At 42.0% G+C, this 23550-nt stretch overlaps 1 protein-coding gene across 1 annotated transcript in view; it reads right to left on the reverse strand.

The window, feature by feature from the left end:
- Positions 1 to 22799, reverse strand: part of cdh2 (cadherin 2, type 1, N-cadherin (neuronal)) — a 60151-nt gene extending 37352 nt beyond the window's left edge. Inside the window, exons 1-2 of the mRNA XM_034234499.1 lie at positions 22495 to 22799; positions 20804 to 20912 (exon numbers count right to left, since the gene is read on the reverse strand). Of these exons, the coding sequence (XP_034090390.1) occupies positions 20804 to 20912; positions 22495 to 22554 (169 nt within the window). The 5' untranslated portion in view covers positions 22555 to 22799. The remainder of the gene's footprint in view (positions 1 to 20803; positions 20913 to 22494) is intronic.
- Positions 22800 to 23550: the final 751 nt, after the last annotated feature.

The raw sequence follows: 23550 nt of genomic DNA on the forward strand, positions 1-23550 counted from the left end.
TTTGTATATGCTTACCAGTTCTGTGACGTCAGCATTTAACTTAGAAAAATAAGACTCACTGCATTGTGTTATTCACCATCTTGTTTTCTCACGAAAGCCTGACACTGATTACTTTGGAAAGTTATTCATCAGTATGTGATTTGGCATCCGAGGGCAAATAATTAGTTTGCAGAGGTAGGGTTTTGGCAAGGCTGACGGGTTCAGCAAAATATGGCAAACATGGCATGCTATGAGATCACAGAGCGCCGGCCAGCTGTGTCTGTTGATGCCGTTGAACCCTTTCAAGCCCCTTCAACATATGGTTTGAGTCAAGCACATCAAGAGTCATACTGAGTTTTAAAAACAAGCAAGACTGCCGTGTATTTGCAAATGCTGGATTAATTAAAACACTGAAATACACATCATTAAATGCATCTTGACATGTAGAAATGCTGACTGTACTTATGGGACCACATCATTCAAAAGCACAATTCAAAAGGAGGGAAAAAATACTTGGCCAACTGGTTTGGTTTAATCCAGCAACTGCTTTAAATTAAAAATCGAAACTGCTTTTGACAGTGAGGTTAACGCTAACAGCATCATTCTGTTCATTAAAATCAAGGATTTGACTTTATAATGTGGTGCTGAAATATCTGGACACATTTTTCCAAAAACACTGTTCAGGTGGGAAATAATCAAGACATCAAAATGGTTTAAATTGAATACAGCTATCACAGTCAATATCTTTCAGCACAGGAAATGGTTGCATTTATTAGAACTTACAGTGTTAGACTACAAGCTTTTAATAGTTTAAAAAACCTTCTCTTGCCTCTTACACATGTTCAGATGAAGACACACATTAACCAACAGCTACTGTTCGCAAAACGAAAGCTTTCTTTTTGACGGGTGCTGTTGTATTCATAAACCCTGCACACAAAAGGCAGGGGCAGACTGGCCTTCAGTCACTTTTAAAGCAAACACAGGAAACTGGCAAATACATGTTTCTTTCCAAAGAGCATGTTAAAAAAAGGAATGAGTCACTGATTGCAGACCACTGTCCCTTGTACACTCAAAGCGTGAATATGAAGCAGATACTGAACTCATGCAATCAATATCAGTCATGTTAGTGCTAGGTCAGCTCACACCACCTGAACCATAACACACCTATACAACGTCCTATTATGTGCTGGTTTGTCACATCTCCACATCAGTTAATACCGTGTAGGTTGGAAGATAATCTATATTTGCCTTTTATTACGTTTGTGGCTGACATGCATATAAATTGTCACCATTTTGGACTGCAGCAAGTGTATGCTAACTAGAGGCTTACAATAGCCTTGTTGCAATGCTATATTTGCATGATAACCATGGTTCACCTGATCATACCAAAGCAGGCAGAACCCAGACAAGTAATCGGGTCACAAAAATCATGTTGAACACACTCATACTTTTTTACAAAAAACATAATGTCTGGGGTTTCTGTGGCATGCAATGGCCAGTTGATACTCTGAGATAGAGTCTGGGAAAGGGCGTTGCCCATGAACCTCAGCGTGCTGCTCCATCTTGTGTTACACATCCCCCCATGCTTTGTGCACAGGGACAATAACAGCGTTTGGTGGGGTGGGGGCTGTTGAAGGGCTGATGGGGGGGGGGATCTGGTTACCTTCACAACCACTGCCATAACAACATATGGAGGAAGCTCACTTACATGACAACAGGTCCATCTTCCTGTGTTTCTGTTCAGGCCGTCTACGTGCCTCAGGACACAGATGGTTCAGTGCAGTCAAATCTAAATCTCGGCAGTAGCCTATTATAGACTGAAACCTCATATGTTAACGTGGACATGATGTAGGACTAAAGCCAATGTCTGGCTTCAATTGCGTCACCGTGTGCAAACTCACAGACACACACTAACATAGAGTGTGTGTGTAGGCAAATATTTGTATCATCCCTCCTTTTTGTACATTCATTAACATAATGTGGGCGTAGAGGGGTCAAAGATCAGCCCCATCACAAACCCTTTGAGTGAGGACGTACAATGGGCAGGAGCTGAATGCTTTAAGGCTAGCAGGAAAGGGGAGAGTGGCTCCTCCCTTGGTACTGCGATCCTCCATCCCTATCCCCACACCTCCACTACATCCAGTTATTCACCGAGTTTACCATTTGAAAAGAACTGCACTGTAACCTGAAGCGGTCTATTGCATATCAGTTTTCCACCGAAAGTAAGGAGAGCTGCAGAGGAGAGGAAATAATATAAGGTAGAAAAAAAAAAACTTGTGAAACAAAGGGAAAGAGGGGGGGGTTAAAAGCAGAGCTCTACTAGTTTTATTGTACCCTGGTCCATGGCAGAAACTGTGGGGCTTCTTTCAGTTGTCACATTAAAAGACCCATCCGTCAGAAACAGAGCTCAGTGTGGTCTCCGCAGAATGCCAAAGAGGGGACACTTTCCACTGTGCTGGCCAACACCCCTAAACCCATCTAGTGTAAATACGTTTTCCATTGGCGCTCATTATGACCAGCATACAAACAAGGCCGCTACATTCCTTAGAAAAGAAAACAATGAAATTAAAGAGCTAGTGGGAGGGCGGATATGTGCACACACACCAAGCGTAGCTAAGGAGAGAGTTTACTAGCTTTTACCCTGGATAACACTCAGAGGGTACAATATCTAAAAATCTGTAGTTCATGTTAAGTTCATTCAGCATTTAAGAGAGCAAGGCATTATGAGGGCTTTAAATCCGATTCCTACAGTTGTTGTTTTCCGGTTGGGACTCGAGCCTCAAAGATGGCTTTTGTGCCGGAAGCCTGGTGATTAAGTATGCACGCATCCGTCAAAATAACAGCATATATCTTAGAGCGTCTGCAGGAGGGACACTAGCAGATATTGTGTTGCATCCTGATTTGGGAGGACGGTTGGGTTGGAAAGCGGATAACATGACAGCTGGAGCGACCCAGGATGCCGGGAAGACCTGGAAGCACAAACATTTGCCTTTCTGCCTCGCTGGAATCCACATTAAGAGGTCATCGGCATTACAGAAAGCCCCAGACGTGCCCTGGTGGCAGCTGTGCACGAGAGTTCACAGCCCAAACACAAACAAGAGATAAAGTGTTCAGAAACGGGATGGGTGCCACTGCTGCCAAGCATGTACAGTATCACACTGACACTCTATCCCAGACAGTAGGCCTGGATTCAATTCAATTACCATTTCATGGAACCAAGTACACATTTCTGTATATTAACAAAGAGAGAGGATAAGAGTGAGAAATGAGGCGAGTGGTAACATGAGAAAGTCCATTTGCATCATAAATCAATCGGGATAACATCACCAGGGTCATGTGATCTTACACCAAATAGTGAAATGTTTGATGTTGCCCTTGCATATGTCCCACTCAATCAGTCTAAGGTCTTCTCCTCAAGTACACGAGGGGGAGCAGAGCTTTTAAGATCAATGTAACATATGGAACACACCAAACTGAGAAGGAGTGGCGCCCAAGGGTTAGATTTTAACACGGACAGACAGCTGGTGCCATGAGCTATGACAGCAGAGAATTCATATGGAATTCAATTCCATTTTTTACGGCTGTGGAATTGTGGGCAAATTGTGGAGCTTCTCTGCTAAGAACATTAAAGGGTTTTTTTATGGGTCTCCCAGCAGAGAGCAGGTCACTTTAATGAGGGGCAATGTCCAGCCTGTGCTCCTCCTCTCTTTTAACGGCATGCTTCCTTAAAGCCCAGGTTGGACCCTCAGCCACATCAGGGACATCTGGCCCTTCCATCTACAAACATGGCCCTTAATGGGCAATTACAAAGTCCAGGGCCTGGGAATATGCTTCGATTTATAGTTCCAATGTATCCAAACCCAGAATCCTCTGTCTATCATGGCCACATTAGGTTATATGAGACAGGAGGCCCATCAGACCTAATAATAAGCCTTATCCTTTCCAGAGGATGGCCATTAAACTCCCCCCTACCACGCCAGCCCAGTCATCGGCTCCCAGTCTAGTCAATTAAACAAATGAATGGAGTCCGTGGTATTACAATTAAAGCATAGAATAACATGAAACTATGGAGCTCATTAAAGCCAGACTCCTATACTCCGAGCAGAGCCCAGGAAAACTCAATTACAGACATCCAATGTGTGTATTTCTGTTTCACCCTTTCAATGTCAGGCTCGTATTCAGTCGCACTATATTCCTACATCTGAGGGAGGGGGCGGGGGGAGAGCTGTTTCAGTTGCCCCTGACAACCCATGGCTTTTGCCAAGTTGAGCCCTCTTCATTTAAGTTTCCCTCTTCTTTATTTCACTCTTCCTCCCTCTTTTCTTCAAGTGGGGGTCTCCTGCTTTTGTTAAGCCCCCTCCCCCCTTTCGTTACAAACACTACCACGTAATCCATGTCAAATCCATTGGAGACAGCCCGAGGAAGTCAATATGGAGCGAATAGATTCTCTGCTTTCAGTGTGGAGCTCCTGAGGCAGCGGAGGCAAACGCTGAAACTATCGCAGACAGTTCAAAAAAACAACCGTAACAATTGTTTTTCATCCAATGCAAGAATATACTGTATTTTTAGGGAGGAGCTGGTATTTTCTGAAAACATATCAAAAACTGTTCAGATGTATTCAGAAGTGACAGTGATGTTCCAATAAACTGTTTATCTTCCTTGCAATGTTCAAGTAAATAAGAAATGTGAAAGCCCCCCTGCTGAAATGAAAAGCTGGACATGTGAGAGAAAGATATGAAACTCTTCTGTGCTCAGAGCCAATGAAAAGAGGATTTACAAACACATTCATCTCTGTACTTTATTGAAGTGCTTGAGCAAAGATGAAATTTGAATTAAATGAAAATGAAAATCAGAACAATTGATTGTGTAATACTTCATTCCTCCCATTTAGAATTGGATGCAAAAATAAAACGAGTGTTGGGAATTCATTCTTAGTTGTGTGAAACATCAGCTCAGGAGAGAACAAGAAGATGGTGCGAAATGATATTATGTCCATGCCGGGGTCTCCACTGTATTTTTTAGCAATTAACACCTGCCAACAGCCTTTCACCCCCCTGTCCTGCGCCGCAGGTGTGAGACGACCAACGTGCGACCTGATGAAAGACACACTGCCAGTGTAGTGCCAAACAGTCATTTCCCCTCACTGATAGGCTATTCTTTATTTAGCGTAGCCTAAGGCGGTGTGCTTAGCTACCCCCCAGACCAACAGACACCGGCGAAAACACTAACAATAAACTGTTACCACCAGCACGGCCCCCTGGTCACACATTAACCACAGCAAACTGATATGATAGTGAGGCTCGGAATCAAACACATCAGACAGGAAACAGGAGAGGGCAGAGATGGAACCAGGAAGTATGAATCACCACCTGTACGGCACTATTTCCTTCGGCTCGCCCAATGGCCGGAACTCTAGAAGTGACAGTGAATACTAACAATGTGAGCTAGTGTCTCTTGGGCTTCTGTACAGCAGGCACAGCCTAGAATCATAAATGAGCGACTTTGACAGAAAACACATAGGCTTGGAGAAAAAAAAGGGGTGAAGGATGAGCGGCAGAGGAGGCAATGAATTCAGAGGTTGGGGGACTTTCGATATGACGGGGGTAGTTATTTGTTGGCAGCAGCAAGCCCTTTACCAACAAAGGGCCTTTCATATTTCCTGTGAACAGAGACTCCCATTAATCCCGGAGGGAGGACTCATCTCAGGCTTCTCCTCCGCACATAAATTACTCTTCTTATGCCCTTCCTCCCATTACTGCTCAGTGTTTACAGCGTGAAGTGTAAAGGAAGAAAGTAAAGGAGCCGGCCGCACGGCTTTAATATGTTAGACCACTCTTAAAAACAGTTATGTCAGCGCTAACTCATAACACATGTATCAACATTTGCTTTGCCCCAAGCCACAGCCGGGAAGCTCTAGCAACCACACTCCCCATGTCCCACCTCTCATTCTGTCTCTCTGTGTCTCATGTCTGTCTGTCTCTCACATAGAGCAGGAGTGAAAAGGCTCTGCCCAGCTGTCGCATTTTTGAGCAGATGAAACCGCCCCTGACGGGCAGAGTACATGCCAATCCCCACTTATCCCACACAGAAAGGAGTTTAACAGTGGTGCACAGCTGCCTGTGTACACATGCTTAGACCCCTCGGCCGTCTGGTGGAAGGCACGATAAGCGGCTGAGGAACCATCGCTTCGTTTGTGTGGCACACTGAGAATGGATTTGCAGGAAGTGGAGGAGAAAGAGAGATAGGGATGGAAATGGAGATAGAATGAGAGAGAAAAGGGTAAAAAATAAAATTCTCCCACTTATGCATGTGCCCAGTGTCTGAGCTGCCTTATTTTAAACAGGCACAAATCAATGCTGGTGCAATTGCATTTTCCAGGCGCACTGCAGACGGACCCATAAATGAAGGCCGGGGATCAGAGGATAGCGAGGCTAGACACTGCATTGGCTGTGGCCAAGTTTCATAGAATGCTGTTCCAGCTGTCAGCAGGCTCCAACACCTACTGCCACACACACACACACACACACACACACACACACACACACACACACACACACACACACACACACACACACACACACACACACACACACACACACACACACACACACACACACACACACACACACACACACACACACACACACACACACACACACTAATGCCTGCAACAGTCCTTTTCAGAAGATGCTTAACGTGAGAGGCCTCTGGTTGTTGTCTACCTATAAAAGCAACAACGGCCACACTGTTTCCCTGTGAGATTGTACTAATGATTATTCTAAGTGCCATACAGATGTGGAACAATTATCTTGTAAAAGGGCTGAATTTAGGGACGCGTTACTTGGTAGGATATTCCTTTACACAGTTATTTAGAATTTGCCTGATTCATCACAATGAATAATTGTTCATATTTAAAATTTGAATTGTGGATTGTATGGTACTCCATCTTTTTTTATCAATCTATTACGGAAAACCCACAGATATCTTCCACACAGTCAAATGTAGCTGCTGTGGGCCATGAATAATTCCAGTTTGGATTGTTTTTATGTCCATGAAAAACCTCAAAAACTTCCTCTTAATCCAATTTGGAAAACAATCTTTTGTGACTATCTTGTCAGTGGAAAAGAAAAAATATAATTAATATACAGCCTTGTAACTCATGAATAATTATTCCCTTTCGATCAACTAACCAATCTTTCAACATGTGTATAAAAAAACAATGTGTGCCTCTGTTGTCCACGACAGACGTCCGGTGCAGTATAAGCCGGGCAAATGCAGAACAAAGCCTTGTTTGTGACTTGAAACCAAAGCTCTCCTAGACAACACATTCTTCGGAGGACAGGGTTGAAACATCTAAATGGGTTCACCATAGTTGTGTTTTCTACTATTTGTCCAATAAGATACCCTTTAAAAGAAAATATGTGTGTGTGTTGACACTTGGTGGGTGCTGCTTTAAGCAAACACGACAAACTGTAGTGTAAAAGTAGTCACTCCATGTCAACCATATGTTCTTAGCAAGTCATCCACAGCAAACTTTGGTAAGAACTGTTCTAAATTCAATAGTAAGAAGTTAATATATCACTAGATTTAGCAAAAAAAGAACAGATAAGTGACTACAAATGTCTTAGGTCGAGTGAATTCCTAATGACTCAGTGGTAGTTTGTGATTGACAGCTCTATTTAAAACGTACAGGCAATTTAAATGACTTACTTCAGCAGGGCACGATGAGTAAACGAGAAAATTGTAATATTGTACCATAACTAACACCTGTAACTACAGCAACATCTGTTCCGACTGTAAAATGGTGCCTACACTAGCTATCAGACTTGTTTTTCCCAGCATGGCTTGATTGCTGAAACCAGCAAAGGTGTAAATTTCTCCATCAGCTTGTGATAAACCAACAGTTACTTTATGTGCTTTTCCTCCTGACAAATGTACTACCTTTAAGAAAAGCGCACAGTGTGAAGTGCAACATTTGGTCCAAGACCATAAAGTGGAGAGCAATGGGAGCAAAAGCTGTGGAGAGGAATCGTCTGGAGTAAATATGAGGATGTAACGTCTCATCTCTATGAGTAACTGGCATCTGGCACGGAAAAAAGCCACTCACACCTCAAAGAGGAAGGGGTATAGTGTACAAAAGGCTGACTATGACTGCGATGTGGCTGACTTCTAGTTGGCTGATGTGTTTTCAGAACATAAGGCAGAGTTTGACAAGTAAAGTCAAGTTCGAAAGTAAACTATTATTTTTGCTTGTTCAGTATTTGTTGGTCATACTCTTTAGTGATTGAACTGTGTTTGAATTTCAGCTTTAGAGTGACAGCCATATTTGGCTGCAGTGCAATCATATGCTGGGTGCATGTCCCCCCCCCCATCATCTGGCACCCACAGTCCTCGCTCGAGGTATAAGCTTTTGCGATATGGAGATTTTCAGGTCCAAAATAGCCCTCCCACTCTTACATACCCCTGGTACTGACAGGCAAAGATAATACTTGTTTCCATTTTATACAGTACATTTGAATAAGTCGTCCACCCCAGCATGCAAATCAGTCCCTACTCTCAAGCGCACACAATTCTCATGCATTAGTCCTTTTACCTCGTCCTCTGGCTATCTTGCTGCAAATAAACAAACACTTGAAAGATTCAACCGGCTCCTCTAAATGAATACTACAGAGAATGGCTGAGGCAGCATCAGTGATCCTGCCTGTGTTCTTGTTCCTCTAAATGAGGTTATAAGCCCGCTTTAAATATATGTGGTATATGTATGAATGGAACAAATGTATGATATTAAAAATGTCCTGTAAGTTGGACCTCACCAGGGTCGTCTTCTAATAACAAAAACGCATTTATAGTAGTGGTTTGCTGTTTCTCTCTATTGCTTATTTCCACTGGGATGGGATTGTGGTCCTATGTACAAACAATGTATCAGACGGAGATAAGCTTCTCCAGAGTCAATACAAATGCTTTTGGTTGAACCCCATAAGGGACCGGGTATGATTATAAACACAAGTAGTGGAGCTGGAAAAATAACATCATACCATGTTGATCCAATATAAATGCATGCCTCCCTTTCCTCCCACCAGGTTTGTACAGACTAGGAGCTCTGAGGGAGGACAGGGCTGAAATAACATGCGCTCAATCTTCTCTCTCCGTGCTTCCCTGCAGTCCACACAGCATTCTTTACATGCTACATTTGATTCATATAGGTTTCTACCCATTCAGCTGCCTTCTTTTGTCTCACAGCTAGAAATGTAGAAGCGAAGACCCACGGAGACTAAAAGATTTGGGATTAAAATAAAAACAGCAAAGTTGGCTAAGTACAAATCGCGAGTGACTCTTGAGTCTACAAAATCCTTCATCTGATAATGATGACCTCATTTGAAGATGTACTGCTGTAATGTGTTTTGTGCTCTAAGTATGAATCCTTCAGGCATTTCACACAATGCCCCCTGATCTCTGTAAGACGTATTCACGGCAGCATTATGATTCAGTGTAACTGCCGCTGTATGCGCTCTTCATTTCTACTTCGGCAGAAGACAATTGGTCAAATAGTGTAAAAAAAAAACGGTTTGAATGAAATAGAACCCTGGAGAATTAAGTTGCCCCTCAGTTTGATTCCAAGCCAAGCTTCTTAATAAGCTCAATTCATTTTCCTCCTGGGCCTGGCTCCCTCTATCACTAGTGACAGGCGTGAAAGGTCAATAACCTTGGCTCATAGCCCTCATATGGTTAGCAATGCCATAAATTAATGGTTGAGGCCGTTATTCCAAACTCTTCAAGTCAGCCGAGGGAAGCTTATCTTCTACAAAGGTCACAGTGCTTAGAACACTTAGTGTGAGAGTGAAGGGCTGACACTGGACCTGTATACGATTGAGCGTCTCGCAATTGGGTCGAATCAGATAGAAGGTAGGTGGGATGCTGGTAAACATTTGAAAACCTTTGTTACTGTTGCTAAGCATTCCGTGTGCATTGTGTTAGGGCATAAAACAAAAAAGCCATTAAAGCAAGCACTGTTCTGATGTGATAATGGAATGGGGAAAAACGACACTATACTATTTCTTATGGTTAAAAGACACATTCAAATGTATCCGAATTGAAGGTAGCAACACAAAGTTTTTGTTGAGACTGCTATTATCCACCAAACACCAAGAGATTAGATCGTCCAGGCAGCAGATTTTCTGCTACTTTTCATGGTCCTGATCGCTTCATCACATTGAACAAATTGGTGCGGTGTTAGCTTCAAATGATGCAACTAAGATTTGCTTGCACTGTGCTTTGTTTGTATACTTTTTTTTGGGGCTGTAGCATTCAGTACAGCTGAAGACGGGAAGGGAAGGGAGATAGAGCGAGGAAGAATTACAGTAAAGGGTTCAGATAGGGCTGTGCAATTAATCGTATTTTAATCGCGATTACGATTATGGTTTGCGACGATTAGGAAAACAGCATAATTGACAAAATACGATTATTTTGCTGGGTGCGCTTTCGCCCCTCCCTAAAAGCCCACTCGGCCACGTGGGAGTGACATGTGTTGTGAGTGTTCAGCGCAAGCGAAGATGTCAGAACAAGAGCAGCAACTAGTTAAAAAGAAGGGTCGCGGGGAGATTCCCAGTCGATCGTGAGATGTGTCTAAAAATAGAACAACAATATTCTGTTTTATCGTTAATGTCCTGTAACATAATGTTCCCGTGCCAGAATAATGCACTTGAACGCATCAAAGCTTTGTGATTGGCCGGCCTCACCCCATGTGTCCGGGCGTGGCTGGTGAGCAGTGCACTAGTTCGCTGACGTTGTCCGTGTCAACAGCATGGATGGTCAACAGGAGTGACAGTCCGCACACACACAAGACCGCAATTATGGCAGAAGCAAAAAAGCCCAAAATATATAAGTTTCACTCCAAGTGGGAGGATCATTATTTTTGTATCTATTCCAATTCAAAGTCCATCTGTCTCATCTGCAATGCGAGCGTGACTTTATCGGAGAAGGGTAATTTAGGAGCGGCATTTCAAAACAGTGCACAAACGCTACGAGACGGAATTCCCTCCTAATTCTGCCCTACGCTCCAAAAGGGGAGGGGCCTGAGAGCACAGCTAAATGCACAGCAATCCATTTTCACCAGGCCCAACAACAAGAGCAAGGCTGCTACCAGAGCATCGTATCGTGTCAGTCACGTTCTTGAGAAACACATGAAGTCTTTCGAAGACGGCGAAGTTATGAAAGAAGCTTTCCTGGAGGCTGCGACGCGCTTTTGTGGGACAGTAAAAATAACAGCAGCATTTCAACAGGTTTTTGATATAATAAAAACTCAATTTAGATACTGTTATTAATCTGCTGTAAGTTTTAGTTTGTTTGAATTTATTCATGATAATTATTGTACAAAATGGTATAAGAATGCAAACATTAAGATCTGTTCTGTTTAAATTGATTATAGTCTATTATCAGTTCAGAAACTAGTGTTGCTTGCATCCTATTTTAAAGGCATTTCTTTTTATACTCTAATAAAATGCAACAAAAAATGGGTTTGATTCTATAATGTTGTCTTTTTTATTGCACTGTTGCTGCAGCAGATTACTGTGTAGCTTCAGATCTGAGTTGTCTTATTAGTAAGCCTAATTTATACTTTTGTAGCAACACTATTTTTATATAATGGCAAAGAAAGGGTTCTTCAGAGTCTTTTCTTTTTTTCCTGTGTCATATGTGGCAGCACTGCCACAAGTTCCTCTTCAGAGAGGGTCTTCAGTACAGGTGGCAATATCGTCCCCTGCCTGCGCTCATCTCTGAAACCAGACCATGTAAACAGGCTGGTATTTCTTGCAAAACATCTTTAAGAGATGACACGAGCAGCCCTACCAGCATTTGCCATGGTGGCCTAAACATTTTTATTTGGTCTTAAATTGTAGTTCAACATTTATTTCCTGTTACTTCTGGACCATGACGGTTGGCCAGCCTTCAACGTTTAACTAAGTGGAATATGTTGAATATGTTTTACCAAAATGTTGGCTATATGTTAAGGAGTTTTCAGTAGGTTGTGACAGTGCACTGCAACATATTTGATTTCATTTAATTTATTTTTATTTATTTTTATTTATCATATTAATATATGTTTAGTATGGTTTTGGAAGTGCGCTCCAACATATTTATTGATCTTGTTTATTGGTAAAATATTATTTGTTTTAAAGTTCAATAAATGGTCAATGAATAATCGTCAAAATAATCGTGATATCAATTATTGACCAAATAATCGTGATTATGATTTTTGCCATAATCGCACAGCCCTAGGTTCAGACCCGATGCAGGAAGGACTCTGCCTTGGTACATTATAGGGCTGCTCAATTATGGCAAAAATCATAATCACGATTATTTGGGTCAATAATTGATATCACGATTATTAAATACGATTATTCATTGACTTTGAAAACATCCATTAATTGAACTTTAAAATAAATACAAATAATAATTTGAACAGCATCTTTTTAACTGTTGATTACCCTGAACGTATAATTCAACTGAAAAACCAATACTAAAATAAACGATACATTTATATTTACATTTAAATAAATAATATCAAAATAATAAATACCAATAAACAAGATCAACAAATATTTTGGAGCGCACTTCAACAAGCTACTAAACATATACAAATATGATAAATAAAAATAAATTAGACTAAAATAAATGAGATCAAACATATTGCAGTGCACTGTCACAACCTAGCAAAGCAAAATAATCGTTTTTTTCTATTATGTTGTTTTCGTAATTGACGCAGGGCAAAATCGTGATTGCGATTAAAATACGATTAATTGCACAGCCTTAGTACATGAGCAACCTAGCAATGTGCTCTGGTCATGGCATCATCATATCATCGAAAGTGATACCCTTATTTTAAAATACATGTTTGTGTCAAATTAGGATTGGATACATTTTGTTCCTCTTCCTCACCATCGTGTTTTCCTTTGTCTGAATCCTTCTGATCTCTGTTAGCAATCTAGGGAGCAATTAGGAGAGTTTGGCTTAATGCACTGATCTCCTGCTTATCCAAACGCTGCTAAATCATTGTCATGTACGAATGAGATTTCAGAGTTATGAATGTTGTTATTGATTTCATTACAATTAATCATGCAGCTCTAATGGACAGCTTCTCTCGCCTCTAAACCTCACACAAGCACATCAACCTGCAATGACTGAAGTGGCAGAGGGCCAAAGAAAGCAAGAAACTAGTGAAGAAATGGAAATTGTTGTGACGTTTCTTATGGAGTCTTGCTGTTAGGAAATCTCTTGATTTAGAGCAACTTAATGAATGAACACTGCCAACTCTAGCAAGTGGTAATGCAACCATTGTCTCCACAATTCTGTTCTTCGTGCTCACAACTTGAGGCAGGAAGTAATTTACAACAAAAGGAAATCAAATCAAAACCACAATCAAACTGTTACGCCATATGCCTTTGTCTTATCCACATGGTTTGTGCAGACTCAGTCAGACTCAACGTGTTCGGAGAAATTAGCAGACCTTCATCTTGTAGCAGCACTTATACCCCTCAGTAAGAATGTACCCCCCTAGCCTCTGTCCTGCTGAGCAGGCAATGCTACAGGAAATAAAGTGGCGACATGCTGCACGCTCTTTAATGCCTCAGTAAATATCGACAGAGGCAGAGATAATATAAACTCAGACATCGCAGGCCGCAGAGCGATATGTTGCTTACTGCCATAGTGTGCACTCAATGGAGACTAAAAATTGCTGCAGGTCAATCATAATACCCGTGTGGCGGTGGCAGACACTGGTGTCAGCAAGGCTTGGTAACAGTAGATCACTTGAGACAAGTAATATGGCGTGCTACATATGCTTATCTGATGAGCACACAGTTTGGGGGCGGAGGGCAAGCAAAAACTGCTCCCAGACCTATTTGATTCATACACAATGAGACTTTAAATCCTGCCTCGACAGATGCACACACACAGCAAAAGGAACTATCAAAAAAGCACAAGCTCCACAAAACCTCAAGATAGCCATCTATCAAAAAATATTACCAACAGCACTAAAATCGCACATCACACTCATGACTGGAGCCACGAAGCAACCAAGGTCACTTCCAGAAGCAAACTCAGTTATAGAATAAGGGACTAAATGCAGCAGAACTGTCCTTGCATTACTCAATTAAGTCACATCAATCATTGTAAAGAGCCAGGGGAGTCCTCCATCTTAAGCCTCACGTGAGGTAGGGGGGAGCGGAGGGAAGGGAAGGGAGTGGTGGAGGTGATAGAAAGCGAGATAAAAGGAGGATGCATGGAGGATGTCCCTTTTATATGACCTAGCGGCTCATCAGAGGCTAGTGTCCAAAAGAGGCGCTGGTGCGTTGAAATTGAAGCCCCCGCCGGAACACAATAGTTGGCGTGACCCGCAGGAGGTAGACGTCTCTTCCCAAGCAGGATATTGGCTTTTGTGAACATGGCTACAGTATCTGGGTCAATTAACGTGTCCCTGCTTCAAATGTCTCTTTTGTTGGCAGAGGAATAATAGCGTGCCAATTCATGTAGTCTCTTGAACACAGCATGAGGTTTGAAAATGTGAGCTATGTGTGTCACTTGCATACAAAAAAAGGCTAAACACAAGGCTCTGTCTATTTTTTTCATTTGCTCCAACTCTCATTAATATATTCATTTGAGTATAAGCTTCCCGGTTTGACCCTGCACACAAAGACGTTGTGTATGCCTGTTGTCAGTCAATGCTGTTTGATTTATATCTGGGCAGCAAGTGAATGCATTCCTGTCTAAAAGAAACAGAGCTGAAGCTTAACGTTTTGCCTTTAGAACAAAAGATTTCACTAGAAACAGAAAGTTGTGGATAGGTCTGCCGATTTCAAATGTGAAGCCAAGGCTCTTTACTCGAATCTGTCTAAACATAATCCGAAAAAACAAACAGGAGAGGACGATAAACTGGACAAATCAAGTGGGGGTATTGCACAATAAACAGCTGGGGCAACACTGCAAACAGAACCCTCTTTGTAGAGACAGGATCTGAGAAAGAGATATGGAGCTGTATGCTCAACCAGCCAAAAAAGATTGTCCTTCAGAAGAAAAATGGCACTGAAATCCACAAATCAGTCCCGGGAAAAGTCAACAATTCACTCCATAGTGCTGATGTATTGTCTTCCTTATGCAAGCTGGCATTTTCTGTTCCACACTTGTTCTGGCATTTCCCTTGTGAAAAATAACTGCTAGCCTAGTTATAAGAAGGCATATATGCAGGTCAATACGGCTATTTATACACGGCCTCATTACATAGTGGGGTCATCTTATGCACTTTCCTGGGTGTTCTTCACGTTAAATAAAACACATCAGAATCAGTGTGACACCACAATCACTAAGAATGATTGCAGCTCCCTCTCATGTCAGGACCAACTGCAAACAGGAAGGGATTGTTTTAGAAGAATAAATAAATGTCCTCTTTTGACAGTCTATTAGATGGGAGCTCACAGATCCATTTTTAAAACCTTAGCAATACAGCATTAAGGATGGAGGGGCGCAGGTGGGATCTAAAACCAAATAACCTATCAAATCCCTCTAACCTTCACATGACTGTGAGGCAGCAATGCAGTGAGAGGTGTGCTTTCCACATCTGTGTCCAGTGTCTGTAGATCATGATAGGCACTGACACTTTGATTTGGCAAACCTAGTTACATGAAACCTTGTGAAAAATAAATGACAGTTTGCATTTAACGAGTCGCAGTTCGATTTTAGAGCATTGTCTGGCTGCGGGTTTTCAGTCAAATGTTGTTGTTAAATGCAGTCTAGGTGAATTAACCTTTACCAACAGCTAGTTATAGAATTCTCTGTTACCAGGAGCTGCCCTTCAACACCACCACCGAAAGCCGTCTGTCTGAGTTGAACGAGCTAATTATATGCCAAGGACAACCCCCCCCCCCCGCACATTCACACAGGCACGAGAGGGACACCTTAACTCCTGTCCAATGTCAGAGCCACACACTGTTAGGCGCCAATGGCAGAGGGCAGGGCCTGTGGCTGATAACAGCGATATGAAGGGAGGTGATGAAAAGCCATCAGGATAATGTCAGTCCTACAAAATACTTTAACTGCATCAAGGCGTTTCTCAAGAATCCGTCTGCCTCCTAATATGGAGGGGTTATTTTCCGACAACCGTTTGGTTTAGTTAAGAAGATAGAGCCTAAAAAGGTCAGACATAAATAAAATATGCGATATTCTGTCATGCCACCCAGCAGGCTCAGAAAGCACACACACAAATTAGCCACAGATGGGTGCACTTGTTTTAATATGCTAACACTATTCATTATTTTTTTACGATATGGCCTAAGGAGTACAACTGTGATCCTCTGACAAAGAGTTGTGGTAGCTCTGACGCTAGCACTCAACCAGCTCTACTTTTTCTTGTAAGACCGGAGGCCAACTGCGCCAGAGTTAACTTTCCAAAACCATGCAGTGCCAAAATTCAATCTGTTGTCACAATATGTGGTGGTTATCTAGGCCATGGCGCTCCCAGGAAGAAAAATAAGACAGTGACGGGATGAAAAGAAATGTATGCAGGCTGACAACGATGAAGAATAAAGCAAATTCAACTCTAACTCGCCAGTGATGCTTCAGCTGGGAATTGAAGCGTGGCCTTCATTACAACATATCGATCACTGAAAACAAAGACCCTGGATTCATTGATTGACTTCCTGAAAAAAAGGAGGGGGGTGGGGATCAACGGTCTGCTCTTACTAACACACTTGCGCTGAAGCTGCTGCTAGTACAAATAAAAGAGAGCTGGAGTTTGAACCCCACTAAAAAGAGAAGGATGGTGGGGTTGCTATTGATGTCGCACTATGACAAAGAGAATATGTGAAACATGCCGCAGCTGCTATACAATTAAAAAGCTTCACAGTGTCTCATGATGCTCTTGATTTTTCTCATCTGCTGTGTGATGGCTCCTCTGTGCTCATGGAAGTCATCTTGAACAGGGATCTGAATATTAAGAAAGTCGTGTTTGACTACTGAATTATTCAGCATTAGCACAGACATCAATGCAGACCTCACACAGCTCAAACACAGGAATATTGATGGCAGATAGTCTTTTTATGACACGAGGCTTCAGCAGATACCCTATTCCAGGCTATTCTGTAACTTATAATGAATGTTTAAATAAACAACAGCGCTATATAGCATTTCAAGTAGGCAATGTTCCACAAACAGTCCCATATCGTTTCTGGCACATAGGACAAGGGGCATGTGATACTATCCAACTTGCTATACAAACCTGAAAACCTGGACTTTTCAAATGTTCCTTTTCCGTTTCTCCGAGTGATGGATGACCAACTTGCTAGGTCAGAACAACATGAGGTAAGGTAGCCCCCCTAGTGACGGGTCAGGACCCCTTGGGCTGGTCTTTCATTCATCTACACTCCACCAGGAAACCCCCACCAGCCTCATCACCAGTCTGAGAGCAGGGGAAAGGGTTGAGTACGTTGCTGAGCACTTGGCCCAGTTTACAGGAGAGGGTCGAGCAGGGTCATGTCTGGCCAAACACCGGGGCCCCTTAAACACATCTGAGTGGCCCCAGCTGTACCCAGGGCCATCAGGATCTCAACAGAGCGCAGAGAACCAGAACAACATAAAACTCAGGATTTCATGAATACCATGTTTTTCTTGTCAAAAGGGTGAAATTTGGTTTGTTTAAAAGGTTCGCCTTGAACAAACACGGCAAAGAGAGGTAATTACAGCTAATGATAGATTAACTGAAAACTCAGAGATATATATATATATAACCCCAACACGCTTTCCAGTTCATGTTCTCATTGCCGACGTTGACACTAATTGTTCCAATCACATTATTAAACTGGTCAACTGTAACCCCCCCCCCCCCCCTCTGGTGGAGCCTTCTCCCCTGACTCTCTTGGCATGCTCACATTTAAAGCACTTGAACCAAGGCTAAAGCAGAGTAAAGACGTACTCCCCTTAATTGTGAGGAAACAGAAGAAACAGAGGTGTGAGGTGGAGGGAGGAAATATGAAAGCAGGATACATGTTGGGGGTAGGGGTGGCAGAACAGCAGAATGAGAGACTGTATTAGGCCCAATTAGACTTTTGGGCTTTTCATTAACCCAGTTTTTAGGGAGGGAAACCTCTGCTGAATAATGCTCTGACGGACTCACTTTGCAACACTACTATAAAAGGCCTCATCGTTAAAAAAAACAGAACAATGTGTGTCAGCTCTCCAAAGCCACCAGAATTCCATTAGACACCCAGCGGCAAACCCCCCCGCAGCTGCAGGCTCCCTGAAATTAAATGCAATTTTGTAAAACAAGTCACTTTATTAAGTGACTAAACAAGATAAGCGAAAACACTAAACGCACGTTTAAAGGCTCCTTTCTTCCGTATGATGGTCTGATAATAAATAACTATGTTTGGCCGTTTCTCTCCTCTCAGTATCAGGCCAGAGAAAATATTCAAATGTTAAAAGCAAGGTCAAATCGTCCCCAGAGGGTAAACAGTGGGTAACCCCCTAATACTGAGTTGGTTTTGTGATCTGCAACAATGAGTGTAACCTCCCTTTAATGGATCATTGGAGATGAGTTCTCGTAGAAGAATAATTGTCCTTCCTGGCTTTTCTCTTTGCTGCTCTGCCAAGGAACTTTAAAGAAACACATTTGAACAAATCTATTGAAAATCAATGGGGCTTCACTTGGCCAACTAACAGTTAAAGTGTACTTTATGCCGCTGCTAATGTGATTAAATCGTAAAATCTAATAACTATTATAAATGGTTGGCCATAATAGATATCATCATATCCACAGGATGTTTTTAATTTAGCACATAGAATGTCAGCCGTTTACATGTGAACTGCCCCCCATTTCCAGGTGTTACAGACCGCAGGATGTGTATTCTCTTGATCAATAACAATAGGGGAGACTGCAATTAGATGGGACAAAGATATCTAACAGCTCACTCTTGCTGTGTCTCATGCATACAGTACACCAGGGTCAAAAGCAATACAATACGAACAAAGGACTCATATCACTGACACCTAACACAATGTACGGATACTATTACACGGATAAGCAGGTCTTATTTCAACTGAGCTAAACTACAAACCAATAACACAAGGAGTTGTTGCATACTGGAATTAGCTGACTGGGTTATTTATCACATGACAAACCCTATGCATTCTGTTGGAACGTGTTGAGACTTTCAAGTATTGTTTAAGAAAATAACAAGTTTAATTTATGCGTTTGTATTCATTATGTAATCCTTTCAGGGCTTAATTGACAAAGTTAATGAAATGCGAGGAAACTTAAAGATTAAGCCCTCTACATGTAGCTACAGAATGAAAAAACCCTCAGCTCCTGGTCCAAAACAATTTCCTCACCCAGCATGGTGAAAGAAAGTTGAAAAACTTTGGGCATACTCTCCCCACTGTGGGGGCTTTGTCTTTCAAAACATGCCACAGGAGCTTTTCATTAGAGAATGCAGTTTCATTAACATCATCCCACGCTGCTGAGCCCTGCTTCATTACAATGACACAGGAGTGCCCCTCTCTGTCAAGGAAACCTCCACAGAGCAACAACTCGCTGGGGGAGGGGAGGGGAGAGAAAAGAAAAGAGGGGGTTGCGTGAGGGGGGGCAAACAAAAGGGAACCTGATTACCCCTGGTCACGGCTCATCCACAAGCCAACACAGGGAAATCCATCACCTGCAGGATCAAACGGAAACTTGTGCACAAGGTAAAGCTCAGTGAAAGCTGTACCCACCCATCTAAACACTCTCTTCCCTCTCTCCTTTCTTCTCTCGTCACTGCTACCTCCCCCACCACCTATCTGACTCACTACGACGGCAGCGTGCAAGTTTTAGGCACACACTGTGAAATCCAACACAAGTGAGAATGTTTTCTGGTCCAAATGACCTCAAGGCTCTAACCTCTCTGATAGCACACTGGTGATATATTCCAGTTTTTATTATCGTCTGTGGGCCTGCATACTCTTTCATGGTAGCTGCGTACTCATGTTGTCAATATTAAACGCCAAAGAGGCAGTATTGGTCATGCTTGCTGCAATTTAATGGGCTAAGAAAATCATTATTTTTCACTTTGTTGTTTGGATGTTATGTATACACCTATTACATTTCCACACAGAAAGACTATCGCTGTAACAAACATTTTGAAAGTTATTTAAATTGCTGTTATTACTGGGCTTACCGGTGCAACACTGCAAACGTATACATAACGATGTGATTCAAGCGTGTATTCTTAGGCATAAAAGTGTTTAAGGTAACAGAGAAATACTTCCTGCATATGGTTTGAATCCGTACTGAAGAAATGATAAATAAAAGAGAAGACAAATGCAAAAGAAAGGCATGTGGTGAAGGTAGTGATTGAATGCATCAGCACAAGGCATGGAATGTTTAATAGCTAGGTTATTTGCTTGATTAAAGTGTTGCAAATACTCAAATCCGTGTGTAATTGACTTTCTAGTCAGTGCAATCAAAGAAGTTTCCGTACTTAAAATCACAAAGCCAGCAGTTTAGCCTGCCTGTATGATCAAGTATTAAAGTAACAATACGCTCATGTGTATGTCTGCTTTAGAAAGCTAAAACAGCATGGTGGCTGAATTGACAGGAGCTATATAGTTAAGTTCAACCACATTTGTGCTGGTTTACAAGGCAAACTACACGACTTGCAATACAGCACAGCAACACAGAGGCTAATTGTTTAAATATGTCAGGCTTGTTCTGATCCTCCCTGATATGTAAAACATGGAGGCAAGCGCACACACACTCAAACAAACGTAGACACAACACGCATCCTGGGAATATTTGATCACTTACCGTTAAAAAGGGGATGTCCTTTCTCCACGATATCTGGCATCACAACCTTGTATACATCTTCAGAAAAGCCTGGTCTGCATGGTGGGGTGACCCTGCCCTCTGCTGCTATCTGTAATGGAGGGGGGGGGGGTTAACAATGAGTCATAAACCAACCTTAAGAAATGCACTCTGTTGCCTATAAAACCTCTTGGTCACGTTCTGAAGTCCCCACAGTTGTACAAAAGCATCTGTTGTTTTTATAGCAGAGACTGCAATTAGGATAATGAGGCCAAAAGGGTTAAGCATTAGCCGAAAAGCATGGCCAGGCAAGAACAGGCTCCATTTGTACCCCTGGAGGGGCCCAGGCACAGGGTAGGGTTATGACCAACTCTGTCCCGGTGATCAACACACTGCTCTGGACAAACACTCCACTTTGAAGTACAGGAACAAAGCAATACAAAGGTAAATGCTAACGACCCACTGTTATGGGAATAAACATGTATGTCAAAGTCTGAACACACAAGAAATACCAACTGCTGATGTTTAAAGAAACTGCAAGGCAATCACTGCTTTTTGCTTGCCTCATTTTGAAGCGGAAAACTCTTTTTAGGTTGTCAACACAAAATATTCAGGGAGTAATGGGGATGTTGTAAAGCAAAAGCAGTCAGTGAATCACTGGGGATGGTGTTTCGGTAAAACATGATTTTAGCACAAATGTCCAAATATACTCCATCAGACAACCTCAGCATTGATTCAGGTCCTAGGAACGAAGGCATGGCTCTATTTCTTTGCATGCACTCAAAAGTATGTAAAAAAGAGGAGTCCTGCTGAAAAAGAGCATTGTGGGTATCCGTGCCACTTGCCATTTTAAATCAGAGGAATTGAAATGGGAAATGCTTGAAGAGAGGGGAGGGGGAGCAGAGCTGGAATTCTAGCACGTTACACCAACGGCTCCGGGATGTACATTTCTGGATATGAATACAGACGCCAATCCCTTATAAAACAACTATTTCAGCTGCCAAAGTGCATTACTTAATTCTGAGGCTGCTCCTTTTCCTTTGCTCACGGGATACATTTTAACAAAGTAGCCACATTGTCAAGAAATACAATTATATCCGCAAAAACACTACATTGCACTGTCAGGTTTCATTTGAGGTTCAACAACAATCACTAGTATGTAGATAAGCTATAACCACCTTTCTTCTTGACAGGAGGCTACTTTTCATAATTGCTTATAACGTATTTTAACAGAGAGGCAATTAACTCTCCGGGGGACAGAGACACGCTGCAGCAATCTACATAAATATTCTAAACTAAATTTAACCGAGTAAGAGCTCGGTTAGTCTGCGTCTGTATCGCCCAACTTTCAGACAATAAACGGTTGAGCTATTGTGAACTCTCATATGAGGCTACGTCATTGCAAATTTGAACTATTTTAGCTAGAAGAATTAATTCAAATATGCGTACTAGCTAGGCAGATAGCACAGCATATCGCGAGCGAATAAATAACCAGAGATTACGGGGCACGTGCTAGACCTACTTTATCGTGAATGTTATGGTACATTAATGCAATGTTTTATAACTGCACGCCATGTAAAGTGCATGTTGGAAAGCTAGCAGCTCGACTGAACTCGTAACTCAACAAATAGCATGGGCACCGAACAAGAAGCAGCTAAACTGTCCGGTGTAACTCCGCTCTGTAATTATATTACCTGCAGTCCTGCCAAGACCGCGAGCAGAAACAGACCGCTGCCCTCGTGTAGTGAGTACATTGGTGCGTCCGCGACTGTTTAATCTCCCCCTTCGGAAATCCGTGTGGCCACAAATACAAAAGAAATAAGGGAAAAATAAAGGAATATCCGTCTGGATCAAGTGTAGCCGCGTTGAAAAAAAGGTCCCTCTACGACAAAGGCAGGAGCGGTGGCGGCAGCATGTAGCAGCCTCCTCCTCTATCTATCCAGTCAGCACTGAGGGAGAGCGGTGCCTGGTACTGAGGCTGCTGCTCCCTCCCATCCAGTCCGACACAAACACAAAAAGAGCCCCAGCCACTAGACTACACACCGCCCATCTCACTGTCTCTCCCTACCGGTCACACAGCCAATTTCACTGCTGGGACTGAGCCGGGTCCCCTATGTTAAGGTCCATCATCCCAAATGACAGAGTATTATAAAACGTTTGCACAAAATAGTTATGTTCATTCATGTGTGTGGTAGAGTTTCGAGTGTATGGTGGTCTTATCTTACATTACGGCGTATATCATTTATGCATTTCGTTTTTTCTTTTATTATTTATTTTCTAGCCTATTATTTTGGATTTGTAAAGTAGTCAATCTAGGTAATAAAGTATTGTATATGAGCATGTTCAAGTTTCATGGTGGTCTTATCTTACATTATGATAATCTTCTATGTTTTTCTATGTTTTTTATATTTATTTTCCAGCCTGGCATTTTGTATTTGTAATGTAGTTTTTTAAGGTAATCAGGTAATGTCTATGAGTATTTTTTTTAATGTTTATAGGGTATGTTATAGGTATTTAATGTATTACTGTTGGCCTAAATTGGTAGATTTATGCTAAACTGCTGATAAAGCTTTAATATCCTTACTTAAACTGCATACAATCATAACCAACCAAACAAAAATACGGCTCTTGCCCTTCCAGTCCAAATTAAATGGAAAGACCACGTCTCTCTATTTCAGATTACAACATCAATAGTTTTCAACATTTAAAGGTTAGTTTTAGGTCAGTATTTATTTACCTATTATCTCATT

Source organism: Gymnodraco acuticeps, unplaced genomic scaffold, assembly GCF_902827175.1.
Source record: "Gymnodraco acuticeps unplaced genomic scaffold, fGymAcu1.1, whole genome shotgun sequence".
NCBI lineage: Eukaryota > Metazoa > Chordata > Actinopteri > Perciformes > Bathydraconidae > Gymnodraco > Gymnodraco acuticeps.